The sequence below is a fragment of the Saccostrea cucullata genome, unplaced genomic scaffold (genome assembly GCF_032062105.1).
Source record: "Saccostrea cucullata isolate Sc308-1 unplaced genomic scaffold, CSIRO_AGI_Scuc_v1 ctg105, whole genome shotgun sequence".
Taxonomy (NCBI): domain Eukaryota; kingdom Metazoa; phylum Mollusca; class Bivalvia; order Ostreida; family Ostreidae; genus Saccostrea; species Saccostrea cuccullata.
In genome coordinates this window covers 364161-391723 of record NW_026919155.1, presented here as the reverse complement: position 1 = coordinate 391723, position 27563 = coordinate 364161, and the positions used below count along the sequence as shown (strand labels likewise).

General features: G+C 35.2%; 1 protein-coding gene across 10 annotated transcripts; it reads right to left on the bottom strand.

Moving 5' to 3' along the window:
• Positions 1 to 1501: 1501 nt before the first annotated feature.
• LOC134280678 (protein MTSS 2-like) lies at positions 1502 to 27563 on the bottom strand. 10 transcript variants are annotated; one of them, XM_062763121.1, is made up of 17 exons: positions 27173 to 27562; positions 24406 to 24467; positions 24203 to 24276; positions 16719 to 16803; positions 14670 to 14761; positions 14374 to 14448; positions 11064 to 11221; positions 9514 to 9675; positions 9137 to 9277; positions 8071 to 8190; positions 6928 to 7339; positions 6627 to 6724; positions 5791 to 5889; positions 4636 to 4816; positions 4318 to 4377; positions 3984 to 4109; positions 1502 to 3712 (listed from the first exon to the last, which is right to left on the bottom strand). In XM_062763121.1, exons 1-17 carry the CDS (start codon positions 27242 to 27244, stop codon positions 2973 to 2975), a joined length of 2757 nt encoding a protein of 918 aa, XP_062619105.1. In that variant the 5' UTR covers positions 27245 to 27562; the 3' UTR covers positions 1502 to 2972. The 10 variants fall into 10 exon arrangements, with proteins under 10 accessions (XP_062619105.1, XP_062619112.1, XP_062619119.1 ...); XM_062763128.1 differs by having other exon boundaries at positions 6648 to 6724; XM_062763135.1 differs by having other exon boundaries at positions 8071 to 8145.

The following is a 27563-nucleotide window of genomic DNA, read 5'->3' as shown; positions in this document are numbered from 1 at the left end:
AAAATCTTTAAAAATCTTCTTAAGAACCACTGGAATAGGAAAGATGAAACTCATCCTCAGGTAGTGTAGATTCAAGTTTGTTCAAATCATGACCCCCGGGGCTAGGGTGGGGCCAAAATGCCCAACCAAATTTTTACATAGGGATATATAGGAAAAACCTTTTAAAATCTTCTTCTCAAGAACCAGTGGGCCAGGAAAGATGAAACTTATGTGGAATCATCCTCAGTTAGTGTAGATTCAAGCTTGTTCAAATCATGACCCCTGGGGCTAGGGTGGGCCCAAAATGGCTGACCAAAGTTTTACATAGGGATATATAGGGAAACATTTTAAAATTTTCTTTTCAAGTACTTCAAAGCCATGATTAGTGATATTTTTCTATTTATATGGAATCATCCTCAGGTAGTGTAGATTCTACTCTGTTCAAATCAGGACACCCAGGGGGGTTAAAATTCAAGCGTCCCCCCCTCCCCCCAGTAAACTTTCAGTTTTGATCTGATATGTGCTTTTTCCTAGTCGATGTGCTCAGGTGAGCGATGTGGCCCTTGGGCCTCTTGTGGAATTTTCCAGTGCTCCCACACAGGTACACCAACAATAAGTTTGTGTGTTGGAGAAAGAAGAGGGGAGCAAACAGCAATGCGAAAATTCACATATCAAAACCACAGCAAAAAACTACACTCGAAAAAAAAGACAGCCCTCTCCCCTCCTTTCCCATTCTACGAGGCTGGCTTGATCAAGTCTCTGAAACATACAAATCAAACTTTCTAATAAAACTTGGCCATGGACTACAATATTCATCTGGGTCACCTTTTCCCATTGACAAATGAATACATGACACCTTTAAGTTGCTTCTGTATGAAGTTGTATTACTTTTTCATTGCTTCAACCTAATAGGAATTGAAGGAAGCAATTTAAAATGGGAAAGGGGCATAACTCAGCAGCACTCCCCTTTAAAGAAAAAAATCATAAAAAAAATTCAGGGGTCAGAGGGTAAATTAGGATTTTGTAATGTTCAATATTTACAGCTAAATTAACTGATGGGGCATAGCAGTACTGTACACAGGGAAATTTTCGTCCCCGTGTTATTTTCGCCCTAGACACAATTGAGCGAATTTTAGACGGGGTGAATTCAAAGAAAAAAGTATAATTTCTTAAACAAAACTGTGATTGAGTGAAATTAAAAGGGGGCAAAAATTGTTTGCAATTCTGAAAGGGCGAAAATAACCCTGTATACAGTATTTGCATTCACTGCAAAATTACTAGGCCCCCATCCTGTTCCTAGTTGTGGAAATTATCATTTGATTCTATACAGATTTCATTTTACAAAAAGTACAAAAAGTTTTTTCCCTTTCACTTATGAGTGAAAAATTCTTGAGAGGGATGTTAAACAATATACAATCAATCACTTATAGTTCAAAAGAATTTACTTAGTATGGAATGAATGTATCCTACCTTTGTTTTTCCGAAAACTAGTCTTCCAGACGATAAAGAATTCAACTATAAATTCATAACACGTTTGTTTTATTTCCAGCATGTTATATGCACAACATTTCATAAACTGTCCTACCTTTGGCTAGTAATACATTTACTAACAACAGTACGTCACAAACTACCGGCAATATACAGTTCCACTGGTTTTAAAACACAGACTTGTTAGAACCGATTATAAAAATATACAAGCTTTATTCTGATTAGTCAACAATTGTATTGCTGCTTCTGGATTAAGGACTTGAAAAATTATTGCTTTGTAGTCAGTGTAGTTAAAATTATACAATGTGTGTAGAAAATATCCATTTCAAAAGAAAAATGATATATATTTAAAATTAGACATTAATCTCTTTCAGTGTTGAATCAAAATTTTGATTTCATTTTCTTCTCTTGATTTGAATAATACAGAATAAAGGGGCGAGTTGGTAAAAAATAAATAAATAATAGTAGATGTAGTGCATATAACCCTTACTGATCAAGTAAAGCTGTTTGTGTTTTGAATACAAATGACATTAAAAGTATTAACAATAGCAGCATACAGTAAAATTAATACTAGAAAAAAAAAACTTGCACTACATGAAAAATTGCACTATGCATCATTGAACAATGGCAAAAAGTGACCAATGATTGAAATGAATGTGAATTTGTACATAATTGAATGAAATGTTTCACCAATCACAATACTGAATAGAATGATCCACCAATCAAATGATACTGGATGAGATGATTCACAAATCAAACATAACACACACAGAACTCAAGTTTACAATTAATGCTCACATTACACTGTTACACCTTACTATATAGCAATGACATTTTCTCCCTGATTTATGATTTACACTTGACAAATATTGAACTGGAAGATCAATGAATGTATATGAAATGGTCTTTAAACACTGTATCAACAGTTGTTGGCACACAAGAACTTAAAACAAAAACACAGCTTTCCTAGTGCAAAGGACTGCAGGTCCTATTTTACACAACATAAAAAATACTTAATTCTGTAGTAAATTCAATGATTTGTGCACAGAAGTTTTATTGGCTGTATCACACATGAAATTTTTAGATTCTAAAAGATAAAAGACTGATATTAACTAAACTGTAGGCAACTTTAAAATCAGATCCAACTTTATTATGCAAACCAACTGCATTGAAGCTGTGACCAAAAGTGACAGTGATTGCACCACAATTTACAGAAATAAACATATGTATGTACAGGAATGAAAAACAAGGATAATTGCCTTCATATCACAATGACTTCTTTACAGTTGGAAAGTACTTTAAAGTGAAAATAAATTAAAACCATGAATAATATTTAAAACAAAATTATTCAAAAAATACACAGTAGCAAATGTACATGCAGCAGCGATGAACATAAAATATAAGTTTAGTACCTGTGAAGTTTACATGTACAGTAAGAAATACTACAAACTGTCAGATTCTCTGACAGCAAATATCATCATATACGAATCACTCCTGATCATCTGCTAACACTCTGAACCATTTTCACTACTGGACATTTTACGTAGTCCTCGCAGTTCTGACACAAGAGAAGCCCTCAGACTGCTGGGGTCTGCTCCCTGATGTACAGGTTTGGGGTTCACGGGGGGCGGACGCTGTACCGCAGGGGTACTGTATACCTTTTCCATCTCCTCCAGCTCAGCGGCTGAGGGCGGGGGAGGCAGGTCGGGGTCAAGCTGGACTAGTTCTGGTGGGGGTGGGGGAAGGCTGTCATCCTCTTGATGATATGCAGCATTCAATGCTGAGAACTGGGCATTCAGCTTCTGCATTAATTGTGCCTGATTAGCATGGGGCTGGTAATGTCCACTAGGTGGCATGGACCTGTTCCCTTGTTGAGAGGGAGTAGGAGGGGCTGAATAAGCAATGTGCTGAGTGTCCACTGAAGCGTAGGGACTTGCCTCTGGCTGATTATAGTGTAACTGTTGCCTAGCGTGAATACTCATTTGAATTGTCTGTAATTCAGCATAGGCTGGTTCTCCCCCTGAACTGTTACTACGGCGATGATGTGAGGTACGGTGAGGGTCCTGCTCCTGGCCCTGGGAGGGCTGCTGGAGCTGCCTTGGAGGCGTGTTTCTGAGTTTTTGTAGAGTATGGGGGTTGGTTGTGGTTATTGAGGAGGATCGTCTCACTGGAGGGGGTGGTTTAGGGGTGTTCATTGAACTCCTCCTTGTAATGGGGGCACCTGTTTGTCTCGACACGGGGATACCTACAAACAGTAGGAACACATTGCTAGATTAATAATGAAATAAAAGACAATATAAAAGCATGCTTATGAATCTGAATTAATGTTTGTCCAAATACAAGAATATGCAATGAAATTACATTCAGAATATTAGAGTTACATTTTATATTAGTTTACAGAAAATCTGAGTATATATACATAGAAGAAGTGCATGCATAATTTTTTTTTAAGACAATGGGTACATGTTCAATCATGACAGTGCTGTGTAGAACACACAAACCCCTGGCTAACACACCTGCAGTGGAGGCCGGTCTCTTAGCCTGCATTTCAGCTCTGAACATATTCCCTATTTCTGAATTACGAGGGATGGTGAAATATTTTTCATTGCCAGATATGCATTCTGTTGTATTATGATCAAAATCTGCAATCACATTCAATAGGCAAACTGAATAGAAAGTGGAAACACAAAGATGTAGAGAAAAATTCTGAAGGGTATCTGATTAACATTTTGAACAGATACACTAAAGATGTTTCCCTGAGTTAAGTAGCACAGCACAAAATATAAACAAACCATGCAGCATGAGAACAAAACAAAGGTGATTAACACAATAAAAAAATCATATATTTACAGGACTTTTTAGAGTCAGGCGACATGCTGATAGTCTGTACATTACGTCGTTTAAGACTTCCTGAGAATACGACGATATAAACAGCAAAAGTAAATCACTGATTATGAAATAAAATATACATTCCAGACAAAAACTTTCATATTTTAACATAACATGTTAACTAGTCCATGTTATTATATAAAAAATTTTAAAAATCAAAATGCACAGTCATAAAATAAAGCTTTATATAAGAATTATAGTTTTATTCAGAGTGCAGGAGATATTGACATCTCGTAAGCTTTAGAGTAGCTATGACTGATACAACAGACCGTGACTGACCTCCCATGGCTATGGTGTCCTGTGAGTTGGCGGGAGTGTTGTTCATCGTACCGTAACCACTGGAGCACTGCAGCGAGTGTTGACTGGTGCTGCTGTCCCCTTCATATGTCGACTCGAGTGCAGCTGTACTAACCTCCAGCTCCTGAATGGCTCTGGCCAGCTCTATCGTGTTCCTCTTCATCTGTATGAAAAGATAGAATTAAATTACTTAATGGTTACAAACACATACTAATTATCTGTACACACTAAGGACAAAAAGAGTTGAATTTTTGTTATAGTGATTCTATTCCATACATATAATATTAAGAAAATCTTTTTACATGGTCTGGAAAAAACACAACCACTATCATCGGTGTTTATTGAGGAATCTGCAAACATGAAGATACTTAGCAAAACCATATCTGCAATGAATTTCAGTACAAGCAGTGCCATTTCATACACACTAAAATCATTTACTATTGGTGCAATTCAACTCTTGGTTAATTAGTGTTCTCTGTCTAGATATTAAAATTCAAATTCCAGAAAAGATATCTTATATATCCAAATAATATAAATCAAAATAGAATGTATTATTGATTTTAGGGAAAATAATGCTGCTTCTGTTTACATTAAAATCCAAACAAAAGATAAAATCCAAGTTAGAAGAGTGCTTTCATTCCAAATCTCAGTGTTTGTTTTTTTTAAGTGTTCTGTGGATCTTACTTTACAATGGTATCTCTCAGAGTCCATCTAATATACAGAGTAGAACTCTTACAAGTTAAAGAAATTATCTACAGTCTATCAGCAAACATTCCAGTTATTGAAATGCAGGTAAACTGCTTGCTACTTTCATGTGCTTTTCAGACCATTCAAGTTCACTGTATTACTGTTCAATTTAAAGAAAAAACATGCAAAAATAACATGCAAGCAAATGTCCAAGTTCAATTTTCTTCTATACTGAACTTCAAAGTCTCACTTTTTTTGGGTCACAATCCTGTATGCAGATAATCAAGATAAGTTTGTATGTTCCATATATATGTACCAAAACAAAGTTGAAATAAATGATAGATAGATATGTAGACTTCCATTTCACAACACATGGTCACATTACAATACAGAAGTGCAATAAAACTTGAGATAGCCCACACCCTTCTACTTATAATATAGAGTCCTTGCCTTGGCTTTGTGTTTTTCTTCCTCTTGTTCATACTCGCTGTTTAAGGCAGCGGTAGCGTTATCTAACTGTTGGATTGCTTCCACCAGGTCCATAGGGAGCTAATAGTTTACACAGAAAAGAGTGAAAGTTCAAAAAGTTCACAGAAAAAAAATTACATACAGTAGTGAAGCAAGATTTGTTTTAAGCTCCAGTTAGGATATAAGAATTTTGTTAAAAAATGTTAAATTGACAAGTTTACTGTTAGCAGAAAAATTATATTCCTTGTTTACAATTTTAAAATTCCAACATCTAAAACACAAGTTAAGCAGCTTGAGTCCAAGAATAATTTTTCCACACTGATTTTTTTCTTCGAAGCTTAAAACTTCTGCAAGAGTTTCTAGTTTTGTCCGTTTAGGCTTTTTTTTGACAAAGCTGGAAACTTGTAGAATTTCATTATACGATGAATAACAATATTGGACGTAAATAAAATACACATATAAATGGGTAAAAATAAAAGGTAACACACAATGGAATATAAATTTGGCTTTTACATGCTATGTGCTGAACTTAAAAACTTTCATTTCCAAGCTTAAGTTGTAAACAAATTTTAGTATAATACAAACTGCTTAGCACATGACAGTTAAATAGGCTTTAGAGCTAAATTGTGCCTCATCATTCAATTATCAATACCATGCAAATTGTCAAATTGTAAGATTTCCAAATTTACTTTCTCAAGCATTATTTATCAGTTCCCATGAAATTATTGAGTTCAGATGCTTTTTCAAAAAAGCCAGGTATACACTGTATAATGTGTAACAACAGCCTGGGAATGGCAAGATAAACAACACATAAATACCTCGGTAGATTGTGGGCTTACATCTGTGCTGGATTCTCTCCTCTTGTTAGCAGCCATGTTTGCTAGGTCACTCATGTTAACATATGCTGGGGCTTCTCCTGTGTCAAAAATACAAAGCTTTCTTTTATATTTACTGGCTCTTAAAAACATAATAATATGTTCATGATTTTGAAATCAAAATAAACCCATTCCCCCATTTGAAAACAACAAAATTTGTTTGCAGTCATTCTATATTTTGCAAAACCCAAACTCAGAAACATTTACTGGAGAGCTAAACAAGCAAATATTCAGTAAGACAGACCTAATGTTGGGACTTTTGGAGGCGGGACTGCCTTAGACTTTGGTTTTGGAGCCAGAGGTGGGAGTACTGGTTGCATCTTATTAATGGTCGCGGACTGTGGTCTGGCGTACTGTCCTGACCCCGTACTGGACGAGGAATTAGACCTCTCTTTCTTCTTGTTTCTCATCTGAACATCTTCCTCCTCAGCCATTTCTGAAGGCGGCTCAAACAGATTGGCTGATAAGGCTGGCCTATTGTGTGTCTTTTCGTAAGCAGACGATATTGTATGTGGTCGGTTGTCATCTGCTTTTGTGTTGGGGTTGGGTGGGTTTGGCCAGTTGGTCCAGGTGGAGCTGGCAGAGGGGGTGTTGTCAGAGGGGGTGGAGGCCTGGGAGTCAGCGTCCGCATTATCTGTACTGATCTGATCAGCATCCTGTGTTAAACAACCAGACATAAAACACCAGTAACACTACCTTGTAAGGTATTAATCTCAGCGTCAAGAGGAGGAAAGCTGGACATATATATACAAGTTAGGACAGAGTAGGTTTTTTATTTAAAGCAGTTTAAATAAATGCAAATGAAAAATATAATACAAATATACTCCAAATCAGATTTCTTAAGCAAAAATTGAAATAATTTAGCCAAAAACTAAATTTTGTTAGATGACAAAAATTTACAACAGCATATCTTGTCAAGGCAACAAAGAGAGAACTCCTAAACATAGCAATTCTTCCTGTGAATTTGATCTTTACAATTTATGGATAACCCATGCTTATCAATCATCATCTATGATGGAAGCTATTTTGTCCCATTCAAAAGGACACCTTAGATGGCATGCTTGCAAGTACACTATCTTGGGAGAGAGTTTACATACAAGCTCAGTTACAAGTTTACTGGTCTCTTGCCTATTCCTACATTCTCACAATCACCCTAGCTATCACATTAATCACTTCTACCTACATGTTCTAATTGTGTCAAACAAATATTACTTCATTTACATTGCATAAAAATAACCCTAAAGTAATTAATATTTTTTCCCTTATCCTTCGTGTGATTGAAGTATATTTGAATGTCTAAAATGATATGCTTTGAATGGTCAGCTAGTGACATGCAATGATTTGGAGTTAGAAGACCAAGCTTTACACAGGTAATAATGGACTGTACCTTTTGGCGAATTTTTAATGACGTGGGAGTAGCAGGTCGCAGAAACAGGGTATCTTGTGACGTAAATCCGGAGTCCTGGGAAGAAACGCTCGTTAATCGTGCTGTACCCATTGGTAATGTCTGATTATAAAAATAAAGCATGCAACTGACAAAACTACAAACTCCAGAGCCGAAAAAAGATGTGAAGAATAAACCAACGGCAAATCAAATTAAGCACAGGTTGATTTTTACTTTACTCTGAAACTGCCAAAAAACATTTTTCACACAGAAAAGAGAGCTAGTCGGCCTGAATTGCCAAATTAGCAAAGAAATTAAAATTTCCCAATAAGACATTAAATCTTAATCATTCATTTCCACATAACAAATCATGCACACTCCATCAAAATAGGGTTAAGAAAACTTTGGGAGTTTTGTGATATTCTCAGAAACACTGTTAGTGAGGTGCAGGGGTTACAATACCACTTACTAATCGAAACCGTGGGAGCAGCTGAGAGAATAGAAAGAAAATAGGTCAAATCAGCTCCACACAATTTAAATGGACATCTCTACCTCTAATGCATCAGGTGATTATATGTGGGAGGTCAAGGGGTTACATGCAGATGGACAATATCAAGCAAACTAAATCTACTGGCAAAATATATACATGTAATATAATTGTATGAATAGGGAAGAAATAGGAAGATCATGCAAACTGAAGGAGTTATCTCCCTGTACCTGACACATTCTTTTTACCTCCACCAAATGGTTTACTAAATGACAGGGTCAGAGCAAAGAATTCAAGCTATCACAAGTAAGAGGTCATTTCTCCAGAAACTTTTTTAAGGACCAATTATATTCTTGTATAAATAAAAATTCATTTTGTAACAGATATTCGTTTCTTTTCAATCTAAATTGTCTGTTCGTTTTAAGATTACTAAATTTTGCTTCAAAAAGAGAATCACGTTAAAATGACCATTTATGCATTACAGATAAATGTGTATGCATTAGTCTTGTGATTTAGAAGCCTGATGACCTCTGACCCCTGTCACTGTGACTACTGTACAGAAGAGTTCACACCGGCACTAACCTGAGCGGAGTTTCTGAGATGATTTAGGTGACTGGGGGAGTGTGATTTTAAGGAACCGCTGGAAGAGGAGGTAATACTATTGATGCTGCACATGCTGGATTTACGCGATCCTATAGAACTCGGAGAGCTCGGGGGTGAATGCTGAAAGCAAAAATAGAATTAGGATAGTGTTCAAATGACAGCTGGTTTGCTTGTATTTTCATCTTCGAACAATAGTGCACCACTGCCCTGAAATGAAGCTGTTCTTGAATATACATTTTGGTGAAGAAATAAGCATGAACAAATATATGGGTAGGAGACACATGATGAATTTTTGGTTCTGTAAAAGTTGGATGTAATGATTAAATGATTTTTTATACATGGCTCCTATGACATACTTGAGAGAAGTTCCACACACTGTTGGTATCGAATCCCTTCAGATCCATGATGACCTGCTCGCTGGCTGGGGGGAGGGTGTGGGGGTCATTACACTGCATACACAGGTGGTCCATTATCTCCTGTAGGTGAGTGACCTCCGTTAGCAGGCCCACCTCGTGGTCCTACAAATCCATCACAATGTATAACTGTCCTAAATTATACCTCCTGTTTACAGCCATACATCATCAATGACAATGACCTTCTCTAATATAATTATACCTCCATATGTCATCAGGATAAACAAAAGAATTACAGAAATATCATTCACCTAGGCCAAAATTTCATAGGTTAACACCTTAGAAATCATTGAAAAACTTATCTATGATAAATATATATACATGTACTGGTAATCAATACCAAAAAAATTTAATTAAAGAGTTTAAGGGGAGACAGGACACATGTCACATGACTAAAAAGACATTACGTCATAATAAGTGATGATATACATGTTAAACGTTGTTAAAATCAACAGTTCTTGTGTAATTTTATTCTAAATTCTAAATCTGTTTTTTAAACATTTAATTTTAGAAATTATTATTAATAAAATTTTTAAAGATCTTGCCATCATTTAGATATTGTGAAGTTACCCAATCCACACATTTGTTTCTCTTTACCCTGCAGTTTGACGTCAGTAACGTCATAGACGTAGTTTTTGAATTCTCAGTGCAGCGAGATCAAGTACACACACCCGTCATGATCAGTTTTATTTCATAATAAACAAGTCACAGTCAATGTATCGTGATAAATTTCTGAAGCAGATTTTTTTAAAATTAATATTTTTTCGTATTTAGTAGCAGAGATTCTCTCTATTTAGATAATTTTGAATGTTTATGTTTTCGTGTGACGTCACAATTGATTTCCCGCACTCGGAAAATACGAAGGTGAAGCGTTTTTATTATGTTTACGTCTAATTCAACGATGTCCTGTGCGATATTGAGGTAAGCTTCACCCTGTGATATTTATGCAGTAAATAATTACGATAAAGGACTGACATTCAATCGTAAATTTAGAAATATTTATTGATAGAATTTTTTCCAAATGAGGTTTTTGTCGTTGAAGCTGCCTTGAAAAATGCAGAAATTATCCCACCCAAATGCTATATAAAATTAAAACAATTGCTTTCAGATAATTTAAACACTATGAATATTCTGAAATTTTTGAGTATATAGTGTTATCTATCACATTTATCGTTTGTGCGTAAAAATTTGCATTATGAACCCCGTTATGGGCCCGTAAACATGAAGTATCTAAACTCCATACAAACTCTAAACAGGGCGGTATTTGTGGGGCGATATCTTTTAAATAAGTCAAGAAATCCCATGACAGGACCGTTTTAAAATGAAGTAGATTCTACATATTAAATTAGTAATACAAAAAATACGAAAAAAATTCACTGACAGGAATTTTTTAGCAAAAAGTCCTGTTCCTCCTTAAAGTTTATACAGCCTGATTTATTAACAGTCTGATTTTGTTTTTGTTTTTTTTGCAAAGAACCTGAACCAATTCTTACAACAAATGGCCTAAGGTAGCTGATGAAGAAACAGAATCGACTGCGCTCCTCAATCAGAGCTGTCCGTACGGCGTTCTTCTCAGCTGTCTCCAGAGCCTGGTATTTATTGTTCACGTCCTCCATAGCATTGTCTAACTTCAACTGCATCTCATTTTTACCTAGAAAAACAATTTCTACATTAATATTCACAATCTGTTGAAAACAGGATTCAGATTATCAATTTGATATACCTCATCACTAACAAATAATAACATCATGTATCATAAACAATTCCACATTTAAACCCAAAGAAACCTTAAATCTTGAACAAAAACTTAAAATAATTTTCTTCCCCTAGATCATTTTGCTGGAATGTTAAAGCAGGCCGTTTTTCTCATCTAATGATAAGCCTTCCATTTCTACAATAACACGTTCTGATACTGTGATGTATTGGCCTATAATCAATCAAGACGAGACTTTTTTTCTTTATAAATATCTTACTTAGTCACACTGTGTACCTACTCAAGGGGACAGGTTATCATTTTTTACAGGTAAAATGCAGGTGTCAGTACTGTTAATCTGTTTACTTCACACCTATATTTTACATTGCAAAGTATTAACACCCAGGTGAATTGTGCATCTCATTACCACTATAATGATTATATGAAAATTGTAATATTACATATAAAGACTGAACATAAAGTTTATCAAAGTAGCATTAAAATGTCAAACATGGAAATTATGGAAATCACCATCATTTACTAGGTGTAATTTTCAATGAACGACTTTTTAAATGCAGACTATGTTTATATTTCAGTGTTGCACTCACTGCTATAATAAGGGCACTTTTTTAAATACAGCATAGAGATAGTATATTTTGTAGAAAGCAGGTCAACCTAGACTGGATAAAATCAGGGGAGGTTAGAATTACTCTTCCATCAATACCCAATTGTTAGGCGGGCTGACAGGACAATCAGTATACTAGAATGTCTCAACAAATTCAGACCTCAAACATGTCAAAGGAGATAGCTGATTAAAAAAAAAAAACCATAGAATCTCAAATTCCACAGCTGTAATTATATAATAATTCCTTGCCAAGCTACTCTCCCAATGGGAGCCCCTTTTATTAATTGAAATATGTAAACTGATATTTCAAGGATTGATCATGATGTATGTATTCATGCATGCGCTATGTCCTATTATTTCCTATGGCTGCACCTCCCAATATCCTAGCTGCACCTCTGCACATTTTCAATATCCATGTTCTTTCTCCCTTTCATGTACAATGCAGTCAAACCAAACCTTTAAACTTAAATAAACATGATCATTTTTATTCACATTTAAATGCCCTCATGAGAACTTTGTCATTCAAGGACTCTTATTAAAACAAGAAGACATAACTTGTGAAACTTTTCTTGGCACCTAACACAAAATATTTATAGCTTGTACATGCACTAGTGCAGAAATTACTGCATATCAAAATATACATAGAATAAGCTACCCAACAGTACAGAATAGCAATAATTGTATATCTTTTAAAGATTGTCCCAAAATTCAAAGTTATTTGGACCTGCATATCTAACCAACTTGATAATACTAAGCTCTGTGGATTCCATTGGCCCAGAGGAAAGTGGGTTCATCTTACCGATGTCCTCTAATTTTATCTACCTAAATGGATTAAACAAATCTACAACCCACATCACTTTGTCTTCCTCTGAACCAGAAAAGATCTTCTCCTGTATATTTTACACCTGAGGGACTTTTTGAACAGGTAAATTAACTCATTACACCTAAAACTAACAACCCAATCCCTCTCAACATACAAAGTATACACATGGTCTATTTCTGCACAGCAAACAACTCCTTTATCGACATATTTTGACTTTAGTAGACGTTTTAGGAAATTCAATTTAAAAAGTTCAGTGACACTTGCAACTTTTTTTCACTTTCATGGCTTTACCTGAAACTATCAAATACTGAAGCTAAAAGCCTGAGATTTCTAACACCAATTATTACACCTGGTGATGGAAAGGCCATACTCCAGCTACCAAATTCATAAAAAGGAGATCATTTTAAAGGATTTTTTAAAGAATATTACATTATAATCATAGACTACAAGATCAATGCTAAAGAAATTGTATTTTTCTTTACATTGGTACCATTATATTTCTTTTCCTTAAGCGATATATTTGAATGACATGATAACAACCTTTAAGATTAACAAATTACAGATAGGAGTCTGCATTGGTAAAAGAATTAACACTTTATGTGACATATCAATTTTTCTTTTGAGTAGCACTTGTAGCACTGAGTTTCTGTGGGCAGAGTTCCTGTAAGTTTTTCAGTGACCCTTGACATTTCTACAAGCATGTAATTACCGATCTTGCGACAGCTTCACATTGTAAATGACAGAGCGGGGTTGTACATATATAAACCTCTCTTGATCCCTGTAAGTTGCAAGATGCTCAGAAACTTTACAAATTTGAATAATTCAGTTACAGGAAGTTCACTAGTTCCTGTGCTTTAAATATATGATACATTATTAGCTGTTCAGAACCCTTGTATAACTACATGTACTACCACGCCATGGCCTATGTAAAATGTCTAGTCTATTCATTTCCACCCACAGAACATTTAGAGCTATGAAAACTTGCAATCTTTATCCATTCCAAAATATAGAAAAACTGAAATAGCTAGGTCACTATCCTGCCAATATTTCAGATTATGTGAATGATAAAAAAAATTTTCCGAATGTGATACTAGTATTTATTATTTTTATCTGTATTTATTATCACTTTCCAAGATATTGGATGTGGTAAAATTTTAAAAGCCACATCATGTGGCAAAAGCAACAAGATTTCTCTGGGTAACCCTATAACTCTACTCCACATGAATTAAAATACTGGCTTTGATTTACATGTTATTTAGGAATATGATCTCAGCCTGGGTTCTTTGGAAACTGATTCAATCAAATGAACTTGGGCATACATTTATATGACAGATGTAATTCTCATGACTAAGAGATTCTGTCCATCAAAAAGGATCATTTTCTTGCTCAAATTCAATACTCGTGCAACATCACTGGACACAAAACAAGTATGAATTATGAGCAGTTTTTGTTAGCAATATCAATTCTCCGTGCAACCAAACCACATACACCTGTATTATGTTCCATTTTTAAAATAACATTTGATGAATGTGGGTAAACTATCTTATCTTAACCTAGCAGGTGCCTTTAACAGATAGAAAAACTGACATCTTGCACACAAGAATGTGCTAAGTGGTCGAATACACCCTAAAATATGTCACTCCCCTTAGGAACCTCACTGACCTTTCTTGACCTTCTTCTGAAGTCTCATGGTGTCTGAAGCTGCTTTTTTGATCTCCTGACGAGCTTTTTTATATTCTGAAAAAAAAGTAAGCAATTCTTTTCAAAGACTGCCCATAATACCATCACAGCAAAGAACCGTTTACAAAATCGTAAATATCTACAGCTGTTGGGTCTTGTACACATCACATATAATAACTTATTCAGTGGACAGACTTTTTCCTAAGCATGTACATATAAACATTAAGGTGAGAGGAGACTAAAACATGGAGCTGTGATTATCTTTGTGAAGATCCAACCTTTGGCATGCTCCTTGTCTAGCTGTGCTACTGTTTTCTTCCATTCCTCACTATGTTCCTGTACGGGAGTGACTAGATTATCAATAATAGACCTGTTAAAAAAAGGACAGCATTAAAATAGCAGAAACCAGATTAACAATTATAGACCTGTAAAAATCAGTACTACATTAAAATAGCATAACATTCAATAAAGATTCAATAAGAAAGTTCATTTTTTAAAAATTCACTTGAATGTATATACCGGTAATTCACTTCTCCTAAAAAACTTATGAATTGAAAAATGCTTTCTGTCAATAAAATGGTTACATAAACAGGAAATGTACAGATAACTGCATGACTTCCATACATTTCTGGATTACAATTACTTTTAAATCACTCATTTTAGAGTCAATTAGCTAAAATGGGTTTCTTCAACAAAAGGAAAAAAACTTCCTTGAAGGAAAATGTGTTATTCATCTTAAAAAGTCATTTATTATAGCTTAACCATGTTAAATCCTAAAAATATACTGGTACATATGTCATATTGTCCTATTTCAGGCTATGAACAAGAAAAAAGTAGGGAATACTTTTATAAAATTATAAAATTGATGAATGAAACTAGCAAAAGAATATTGACCCTTTGACTAGTTACAAATTTAATCTCTGGATGTAACATGGGTTTGCTTGCTCAGATTTAAACTTAAGATATGTGAAATATATAGTAGAGCTATCCGGATGTAGAGGATATGGAGCTCTTGTAATGAGGAACTAATTAGAGAACTAATCATTAGCTGGAGGAGACTTCCTGCAGGATATCACTTATTGAGACATTAAATACTACAATGGCCTGGCCAATTCTACTGTATCACCTCTAACAATGTCAGATTTTATCACCAACTCTCTACAATGGGAATTCCTTCAATAAACAGACCATAATGTTCCAATAAAACCAGAATCAAACAGATTAAGGGTCCAGTTTACAGTGCTGGTCCTACAAGGCTTATTGGGCCAGAGAGTGAAGAGGTGTAAATCTTACAGATGTATTGTACAGCCTACAAGTTATCCCAGTAAAACCGGCAACAGATAGGGCAATGTCACACAGGTGTGAAAATAACACCAAAACAGACACTGTCATAAAACCTACTGAATAAACTCACTAATGGACAGGTCCAACTGTCTGATCACTATTTCCATTCATATACATCTACATATTGCCCACTCTAATGACAGTGCATTTTCTTATAACAGGGATGCAATTCTAGCACTCAGTAGAGACTACACTTACAGACATTTACATAGTCAAAGAGAATAATTTAGTATTTTTCACCCCAAGCCCTGTGGAGAAAATCTGATCAAAAGAAATTGTCAGATTACTCCAACCAAGAATTCATCAATAATTAATTAAGAAAGAGATTTCCTCAAAAATTGTCAGACAGGACCATTATTACAATATAACTTATTGCAATGTCTTTTTATATTTCTAAGAAGCTTGACTCGATTTATTGAAAACTGCCTAACAAAGATTTTGCAAATAATGTTTACACTGCTTGAAATGTCTGACAATTGTCAAAAGTTGCAAACATATTTAGGTTAAAAGCTGAAATGTGGTGAGGTCAAGTCAACATTTTCCAAGTGAATGCATTAAAATGCATTTATTAAGATTGATAAGTGGTTAAAACTTGATTTTAGAGCTAGACATTCTATGACCCACATAAAATGAAAGAATATTTGATGGATTGCAGATTATCAAAAGACCACCAAACATGGAAGAAGGCCTGTAAATTCAAGAATATGAGACTAGAGTGTTAACAGGATTTTAATATCGTGCAATAAGAAACTGTCTCTCAAAATGTAAGCGAATATGTAAAGAATAAAAAAGTGGTGGACCAAATTACAAAGCAGACAATTGCCTGTACTGGATTGAAGCGTGAGAAAGGTGACATTGTGACAGACAATGATCAGCCATAATTGTACGAGTGTTTGGGTCTGATCTTCTCCAAGTTTTTCCCTACTGGATGATACAAGCTTCTTGTCCCTATAGTGGACACTTTGAGTACCTCCAGGACTTACCCTGTTAATGCCTTTAATTTGGACTCTATACTTTTGTGTCTCATACAAAGTCTTGTCAGAGCAGAACCAATATCTCGAGTAGCACCTGTTCAAAGAAATCAACAAACATAAGTTAAATGCATCGAATATCTCTACTGTATACAGCATTATTGCATACAATTTGATTAAGAAATAACATTCTTAATTTTTTCCTTGCATTGTCAAGTGGTTTTATTTTTGCTTAAACATGCAAATGTACTTGTAAAATAATAAGTTATTTATGCAGCATAGTTTCTTTGAAAAAGTACTTTGGTAACAAAACACAGGAAATCTACATAAATGTTTTTTGGTATTCTGACATTTGGTAAGTGTCTGTACAATAACTAGGTATTAAGTAATTAGCACCTGTAGTCTGACAGGACAGGATTTATCAGCTATAACAGGAACTCTGCCACAACACAAAGATAACCATGCTACTATTATCTGTAATCAGTTGAGGAAACCTAACACTGACCAAGAAAGGTCAGCATGTAGGTAAAGTCTATATAAACTGTACCTAGGTGTTGTGTCTATCTGTATTTGTGGGCTTCACCTGACAAATAAATGTGTATAGCTGAACACTCAAGAGAAAGGGGGTGTAGAGAGTCCGCTGGTAACAGATGTGGTTTTATACAAAGTTAGTTTAGAAGCTGCTTCCTGTCTGGAATCATGTAGACATTTTGTCACGCTGAGAGGACAATTGTAAAACTATAGCGTCATTAGTGTGTACTACAATGAGCATAAAGAGAGGACACAAGAGCATCATATTTAACTGGAGAGGGATAAGGACCACTCACATCTCACAATATATCACTGTTCACTGAAGCTGGTGAAATCTCAAGTACTGCTGAAAAACATTCCATAAAACTATGTCTATTTTTAGAGAAATTCTAGTGCTTTCTTACTCACTTAAGAAGACGAAAATAACAAAAGAAAAATTTTCAAGAAACATTTCATCTATTGGGTTTAGGAAATAGATTTAATCTTTTGACTTGTCCTTATTTATTCACACAAAATGAGGTCATTTCTTGGCAGAGAATTCAATGCACAGGCAGGTGAATTTCCCTACAGTCTGTCCTTCGACGTGCAGTTGAATAATCTTAACAGTTCTATATATCTTCTCTGTGTGCACACATTTAAATGATCAGCCATGACCCTCTACAAATAGTGCAACAGATATTCCTCTGTATACACTGAAAACCCATTTGTATTCATTTGATCTTAAAGCTCTGTCTGCATAGAAAAACACAGATTAGGTCTGATCAAACATTCTTCTACCAATATCTGATTTACAACAGGGGGGACTTTTCCCAAGATAAATGTTTCTGCTATTACTGTACAATAAAAACACAACTATTTGTCCTCATTGTCAGACTAACAGTGTAATAGCTGACATTTACAGCCGTAATTCACTGCACTGAGTAATGCATATCCCATCCACAAACCATCAACATCACTGCACATGGGGCTAAATTCCAAAGACTAATTCAACTTAAGTCATTAGTCATGTAAAAATATTACATTATCAAAAGATAAGTAAGGAAAAATTAGAACACTGTGTCAAGTTTTGCATACATCAGCTGTAATGTCAATTACTTGTCAAAACAAACTTTTTTTTATTTTTAACTTCACATGTCCGTCTTAAGCCTGTCAGTTTGACTGATGTATAAAATATAGACTTCAGTGCCCAGCTCTATCTGTATGTACAGGTAATACTTTCACTTTCCCACACATGGGGTAACCAGTGAATGTAATCTGATTATAATGCATCAGCTCCTCCTCTGATGGCCAGGGTTCTGCCAGAAGTTAAACCACATGGCTGAAGATTGCTGAAAGCTACAGATCAATGCTGATTTATTCATTGTGTTCACTGTTCATAACCCCCTCTCTTCCTCTCTCTCCCTCTCATTAAAATTTATGGAACTGATTTTTTTCCGACACCATTACAATTTAGTGCAGTTCATATACAGAGTATCTATTGACTCCATAAACCAGCATTCCTGAGAAATGAGACCTGAGTGTAACATACAGCAATCAGCTGTGTAGCTGGGAGCCTACAGATTACAATTCTTCATGTATCACACAGACATCTGTATCATTTTGCTGGTTTTTTAATTCTCGTTTCTCTGCCAAGTATCCCTGAGATCAGTCAGTTCTTTTGCTCCTTGTAGCAATCAGTCAGCAGCCCGGTATCTTATCAATGGTTTTCATATTCAGCTGCACAACCATGCATAATCTTACTGACTGGTCATGCAGAACTCAGAGTCTTGATCACACCCTGGAGGTCATAAGGTCACAGACCTCCAAAACATAAAAGGTTTCATCAACGCATATCGCTTCCTTTCCTGGCACTCCTGCCTGGTTTATAGGACTACACCCCACCAGCACCTAAGGGCCACTTGGTTATTTATGGTTGCTTTTTTCACTGACCCTGAAAAAAAACCTCTCTTACTTTATAGGATTCTTGTAATTACACACCTAGACACCATCCTATTCAAAAGGACACTGGTTTGGTGATGTATGTCCTTATTAACCACTCCATCAATACTTTTACAGAACCTTGTAGTTCATGTCTCCTTCACAGTGCTAGTTTTAGTTTATCTTATATTTCTAGATATGATGCATTTCCTCTGTTTTACTCATGAAAATTCATACCAAAAACTAAACAATTTAAAACATTTGTATATCATGCCTATTTTCCCTAAACCCTTGATTATTTTAGCTAATGACATCTGATTGCCAAAGATTGCTCAGTTTGTGTTCCTCGAGCCTGAGATATCTGTATTCAGCTAAAGACAACAACTCAATTCCTCATCAAGTAATATATTGATTCTAATATTACATATCTAACATATCAAAACCAATCTAAAGAGATGATCTTCTTTCCTCTAAAAATAAAATACCATCCACAGAGACATGCATAATGGAATCTTAATTACTCAGCTGATTTTACATATGATATCTGCTGAATTGACAAAAAAGAAAGTTGTGGTGATTTGGTCACCTAAGAATAACATTCAAAATCACTGATGATCCAACCCATTAACTACATCTCCTAGGCATGACATAGCGACATGTTAAGCAAATAACTATGCTCTGCAATCTCTTTTTATCCTTAGAGAGAAGGCAAACATGGTACTGCCAATAAAAATATTTCACCTTCTGATGTTAAAAAAAATGTATTAAGAACTGGAAGGGGACAAAACACTTGACTACCTTTAAAAAGTGCAATGCATGATATACCCAGAATATCAATGCATATTCAACTTTAAATAGGTCAGGCAGTCGTGGAATAACTATTGATTGTCATTTGTGCTGCTGACATTGCAAACAGTCACTCACAAATCAATGGCTGCCACAGAACAATATGCCATAGCTCACTAATGACATTAATTAGGCCGAGATCAGAAACAGACCAATTCGTCTCTAGATCATATTTCTAATACGAATCTTAATACATATCACATAGCATCAACTTTACTTCAAGAATACACTAATAAATCTTTCCTTTAATTAGTTCTTCTTTGTGTAAAGCCTTTGTGTGACTGCCTTCGAAGGAATAAAATTCAAAAGTATCATTTTTTTCTCAACAGAAAATTTACATCAGGGCATCTATTGACTGTTTTTCAGCCTTGTGTTTTTCACTTCAAGAAGTTCTGATGGATTGCTTCCTAAGAAAAGATGATCTATCCTTGAACCAGGCAGAAAGAGACCAAAAATACTGCTCTCCACTTGGATCTTCCTCCTAATGCAGAGCTATGTAATCAATACGGAGTTCATCCATTCCCCTTTATTCTGTATCTGATACAGATGGCCATTCTCACTTTTACAAATCATAGGAATGCTGCATTGTTGTGGTACTTGATTTAATTATACCTAATTAAATTGGTGTAGTGGAGACCCTACAGAAACCAGAGCACAAGTAGCCCGAGGCCAACATCAGAAAAACTTCATTTGTTCAATAACACAATCTTTGTTCTAATGTGTTCGTCTGTTATACATGAATAATTAACCCGATTGGCTAAGAAATTAGTGTTGTCATGTCGCACATTCCTTTAGAATGTTCCTGTAATTGTAACATATGACAAGAACTGACCTGGAAAATCCCCCTGCACTGTAAGACCCTAATGTTCACCTACACCAGGCTAATAAAAGTCGGCTAAACTAAAAAACCTTCTACAATCCTATTGACTTTGTTACTGGGTCTTATGTATTGGTTACAATACTTTGTTACTTTAGAACTTTGAATTGTGGACCAAACCATTGAGTGCATTGCATAACACCAATAACACCCACTATTGTGCCCAGTACAGTCATGGAGTCAAATGATTACATAGCATTCTACTTTAGACAGAATGAAATAATACTCTCCTTTAACTTTACCCTAACTTAAAAATCATCTTAACTGTAATTGTTTAAATTGATTGGTCAAGCTTCATTGATCTGAGACTATCAGAGAGAATGTACAGGATTTCAACACTATGGAGCTACCTATGGTCTTACGCATGGTTCCCTTCCACACGAATGAACAAAACACTAAAGTTACAGTGTGAAAATCAATTGACAATTCCATAAAAACATGCATTTAACAGCCAACCATAATAGGATTTAGTCATTGATTGAGGTCATTCCATGGGTAATTAAAGCCCGTTTCCTGTGTGTCCTTATCTCTTCACAGAGGGTACCACTTGACCCTAGGATTTGTACAGAACTCTTTATGTAGCCACAAAGTCTTATTTACAAAGATACGAATCAAGGATCAAAATTATTTTGTTTAAACATGGTGCAATCAATTATTGATTCTTTTCTTGGAAGCAATTCTAGCATAAATTTAGCCCACTTAGCCAATTTTCATATCAACTACACAAGTGTCCCGAGTTAGGGTTGACTCTGTGAATGGGTAGTTAAGTACACAGCTCGCATTTCGTCTAATTTTACCCCGGGGTAAATGTCTTCCAGTAGGTGCACTCTTGTGTAACCAAACAACAGATATTGACACAGATTACGGTATAAACATGAAGAATAACTGGCACCTGTCAATACCATACAAAGGAACTTGAAATTAAGTCTTCATCTTTAAATGAAAACATGGCACTATAATAAGACATCAATGATCGTATTATACCAGCCCTTCTCAAAACAAAATCTGTTTTAATTAACAGTACACTCCACCCAAGATTATTAAATAAATGCGTATGAACTAAGGATAAATCTGCACATGAAATAGAAGCATTAAGGAAATTATTTCTTGTAATAAAATACATTTTATATATATATATTTCTTATATCATCACTGTACAGTGAAAGAAAAGAATCAAAATTTTAACAAAAATCTTCCTTGAATATTTAACTTCACAACATGGCATGTAGAGAAGAATGGATTTGACAGTTTGTTTTAATAAAAATGGTGTGCGATTTCAAAGCCACACAAAGGCTGCTCCATATTATGAAAGAGTTCAGCCAGTCGTGGCAAGACAAAGTCTTAGTAAATGACAAGTGCATTACAGCACTGATTTATAATTATGATTAATGAGTTCTTAGAGTCAATGAATATCCTAGGAGGTGTGCATGTGTTATAATTGTCTAGACCTTCCCACTCATAAACATTAGTGGTGTAAACAAACAAGATGTAGCAAGAAGAAACCTCACTTCTGATAAGGGTAGAGTCACATGTAAAGTGACAAGGATATGCCAGCATTCACAGTGAAAAATATATGTACAAACATCCGACTGTACAGGACGAACATTTACTTCAAGGTCACGATAGGGTCAACACACAATGTGGCTGACAAGGTTAGCTTCCGATTCCCTGTACTTAAATGTATAGATACATTGTACTGACAGCGAATGTCGTATGTTGTTATAAAACAATAAACATCGGAATTACACCCAATCACAGTAATGGTATGCACCAAGTTGACTCTGAGCACATCCCTAGAGTATGGCATTCAATTTTTGATATCACATTTCACAGTTTCAGAGGAAACAAACCTAAATGAGACCCTGCATGAAAAAAGGACCCCACCCAAGCATTTTCTATAGGCACATTACATAACATTCGTTTATTTGAGAAGTTATCTAAACCAACAACTGATGATAAAGTGCCATGTGGTGAAGAGGGTGCCTTCCTGACTTGATCAAATAAAAACTTCAACGTCCACAGAGAAGCAAATAAAAAAAAAAATTAATAACAAGAAAATGATTGCAGGAAAGTAGGAAGGTCATTAAAAATGAAATAAACTAGAAATATTTATTGGTTTACAGTCCTGTCACATGGTGTGTAACAAGTTTACATAATACAGAACATTCAATTCAATTCTTTACTATCTCATCGCTCACATTCCTTGCCTTTATACCAAAGGTAAAATATTAGCTATATCTTTGAAATGCATCAACAACGTCCTTGAAAGTGTTTTTGTTCATGATTTCGTATTTCTGAGCCTTGTTAAGAATCTTGTAAATCAAGCACTGTAAAAAGCTGGATATTATCATTGAATTATGGGCAAGCTTTGTAATAAGCTGGGGTCAATATTCTTTCATTAACAGGCAGTTAACAACAGGAACCAATCTCTCAAGGAAACAGGATTTTGTGCTGTGTTCCCTGTAACATGTGCCAGCACATGCCAGACCTCTTCCAATGCCCACTTATACCCTCTTTGTTCCGGCAGCAGAGACATTGAATATGTGTACATATACATTAAAGTTCTCAATTCCCTCTCTCTCATATTTTAAAAAAGTGAAATTTAGAAAACTAGATTCCCAGTCATAATCATCTAGAGTGCAGCTGTTTTCTGGCTTTTGTTACTTTACATGATGTTGTACAAAAGGTGAGCTCATATGATCTTTAGGAATTACCTTTGTATATCATTTGTACTTTTCTGTTTACATCTATGCTGCTTGATCCTTTAAATTTATTTCATCAGTGACAATCAAGCAGAAGCCTCACTGATAAAAGTACAGGTGCCATATGAACGTTGCATGATCAAAACCTATTACTTTGTATGATAAGGTCCTGCCTCATTTATTCTGGTTTCCTGGCCTAAATTTTACATCTTTAAAACCTGACATTTCATAAATCCTTTAACTGTGAGTGGTCTTCCTGCTCCCCTTGGTGTAAGTGTCCTGCATGACAAAGTCACTGGGTGGTAACACAAGTCTTCCTTTCCACCAAACCAACAAACAACTTATAACAAAGGAGAGCTCAACATCTGAAACCCAATAATAGATGCTTCTAGCTGCCCAGAATACAGTACCGTGACTCATTTCTAAGAGCCCTTCTGAACAGGAAAGCTATGAACAGCCACATTCAATGAAACTTCCTCCATGCTTTCAGAGGCTGCCATTTATTTGCTTACAATTTTTAGATGTAGTGCTTTTTTAGATGCCTCATAACCATCTCAAGGTCAACCATAAAACCTGTCAAAAACTGGCTCTTATTTTACATTAATCTTCCAACTTAACCTTACCTCTTGACCCTGTTGCCATGTCAGCAACTTTCTGAAAAGCTTCTAGAAATCCTCCTATAGCAGCCAGCGTAGCTCTGAAATTAAGAGTCCAAATTGTTTACTCAATACTTGGAGCAGATTATACAATTTATTTACAATCTGGCAGCTGTAGTTTTGGATTGGATCTGTTTACATTTTTATCAACAAAGAAGTAATATTCTTACTTGAGAGATGTGTGAAGTTTGGCTGCTTTACTGGTGAAGTCTTCCCAAACCACAGAGCTGGCCTGAAAGTAGTGCATAACATTTATATCTGAATTTGAAATAACAGACGAGTTTTATAACATACAAGTTTTATTACATAAATCTTGATGGTATGGCAGTTTTAAGAAATTAATAGATTTATAAAAACAGAGAAAGGTTCTTTTTATGCCTTTTGATTAAAAGGCAAAGTTAATTTGCTATTTGCTTTTTGCTTCCTGCATTTACTTGCAAATGCACAAAAATAACACAATTTCTCCTCTTTGCTCTGCTGATTTTGGGAACACTACTTTCATCATCCTTATGCTATGAAACCTTTGTACTCGACTGTACAGACAAAGCCTTAAGAGTTTGTGTACAAACACAGTGACTATCAGAGTCTCTCTAGTGTTTACAATCAGAGTCAGTGGGGAAAACACAGGGACTTGTCTGTGGACAGAGGTAAACAAAAGATAACACCGACACTGGGCGGACACAGGGCAAGGAATGGTGTCCCCACATCACAGATAACACCCCCCCCCCCCCTCAATGATACATTTAAATCACTGGTGAAATTGATATGAATTATACTGAAAGTTATGATTGAAAATACAGTGCAATTTCTCTCTCCACAAAATTCCAAGTCAGTTATTAAATTGCAGTTTGAACAGTAAATTATGTAACCTTTATGCATACAATATCTGATTGATTTATAGATCTATGTATATGTAATCATCATAAAAGGAAAAATCAATGACTATGTTTACTTCAGCTAAACATGATGGATAAAAAATGGTAATTTACATGAGGACTACCATAAAATATGGATAACTAAAGACCTTAGCTCACTTTCACAGCACAGATTTTATACATTTATAAATATTTGTTCATGTTATTGTTTTGTTTTTGTGGATGTTTTCTCTTTTATTCAACATGCTCCCAAAGGAAGCACACTTCCTAATTTAAGTAAACGACACTCCTTACACGTGAAAGCAAGATTTAGCTCAATTAGTTGGATCATAGTTCAAGTAAAGATTTTTTTAAAAACTGATATTATAGCAAATAGGATGCTTTTTAAAACCAGCCAAATTATAAACACTGTTGTCGCTTTTTAAATGTACCAGTTGATTCCATGTCCAATGGGCCTGTGGGCTGATTGTGCATAATCAATATTCCATGTGCAGGTGTGTGTTGAAATCAAAAATTAAATATACCCAACAAAATGTCTACATGAACAATGGTCTACTATTAATGGAAATAAGCCACTAGGTCCACATCTTAATTTGTGTTGACAGAAATAAAATTTATATGATAGTGACTGTCCGCTCAGTCTACACAAGCTAGTGACTTCTGTTGATCTATATTTGGCGACAGAGATGTTATCACTTATCAGTCCCGTAATATGTGTTCGGTTAACTTTTTTTATAGGTGTCTTCTTTCCTGAAGGTCAGGTCATTCGTTTTGCTTGCTGGCAAATCATCAGTTTGTTTTTCCAAGTAATTCTACATGTATTCACTATAATTCTGAAGGCTTTATAACTGTAAACATGAGAAATCCCAACAGCTGTGTACAACTGCATTGTTAAGACTTTTCAATAACAATACTTATTAGCTTTCCTTTCAATATTAAGCCCATGGAATAAAGAAATATACTACTTATTAAAATGCAAATGTTCAGTCATGGTTGACAATTTTGCCAGGTTTTTGTGGGATTGGCAAATACGAACTTCTTTCATAAATAATAATGAAAGTGACAAATTTCATCACATATAAAAACATTATTGTTCATATATTATAAATGACTGTATGATAATATTAACAGGATGGGCTGAACACCTAACAGAGCATTATTGTGGACAGAAGTATTACATCTCGATTCCCCTCACTAGATCTCTTACTTTTTAGGGGCTTTACAAACTAATCTTGGTGATTAATCAATCATTGATCTTGTTAATCTAATCTGACCTATTTAAAGTTCTAATGTCTGACTCATGGTTTTCTTTCTCTTTGAGGGATTTTGAAGCACAAGATACCTCACTAATCTGTCTATACACATGGTAAAGAGATTACCTGCTGGGGCTAAAGAACAACTGTCAGACTGGCCATAGTGAGAAACAGATGAGAATAAAAAGCAAAGACTTCCATCGAATATATTATTTGGTATATATACAAATTTCTGGAATAGATTTTGGCCAAGTTTTTAGAACTCTTATTTATTGCCAGCTGAGTGCATATGAAAGGATTTAAAGCTTGCCACGTGCAAAACACCTCCGTTCTAATAAAGCTGGATTAAATAATTACTGATCTTTCAGTCAAACTGAACATTGCATGTGGTAGGTTGAAGAGGTGAAGAATTTAAAAACATATGTACAGTGGGTACAGAATAATTGCCATTTCCTTTAGCAGTATCAGGGAATGGTATGAGTTTCTTGTCCCCTTTTTATTCTTTGATAATAGACTTAAGGAATATAATGAATCAAAATCAGTAGAATATGACTATGAAGATCCTATTTGCAATACAGCATTTCAATGGCACTAAAGTAGTAAAATGAAATTTACACAGGGATTCGAGGGGTACCATAAAAGCCCAAATTCAAAGATCCTGCTGTATGACATAACATTTTATGGCATGTGGATTCTTTATACATCCTCATTACACATAAATCTATCTTATCTGATATCTGGCTACCTCAAAGACGAGGTCGAGGGGTCTATTTTTGCCACTAAACATTTTACCAGGCACTTAGTCTTACCCTCATATCACTTATGATGGTTTGAAACAAACCACCAAGCGCTGTGCAGTCTTTTTCGATTCCACCTTCCATTCTACAAAAAATCAATTCACTTGCAGGCGACAAAAGGTTGTCTGTAACTTCCGTTCAAAACAATTTGATCGGCCCAGTTTGATCAATTCAAAATCCACTGATAACAACGTCTGAAGCCGTTGTACATATATTCAGCGTCTCTTTGTCTAGAATTTACCAAAAATATCAAATAAAATTGTCAATGATAGTTCCTACAAAGTTTTCTTCACTAAAATAATCCATACTTCGTGTATATCAAATAACCACTCTTACGTTGGATATTCTCATGTGTTTCTTTACATGCTACCATTGCAATCTAAGCTTGAGATCGAAACAATTC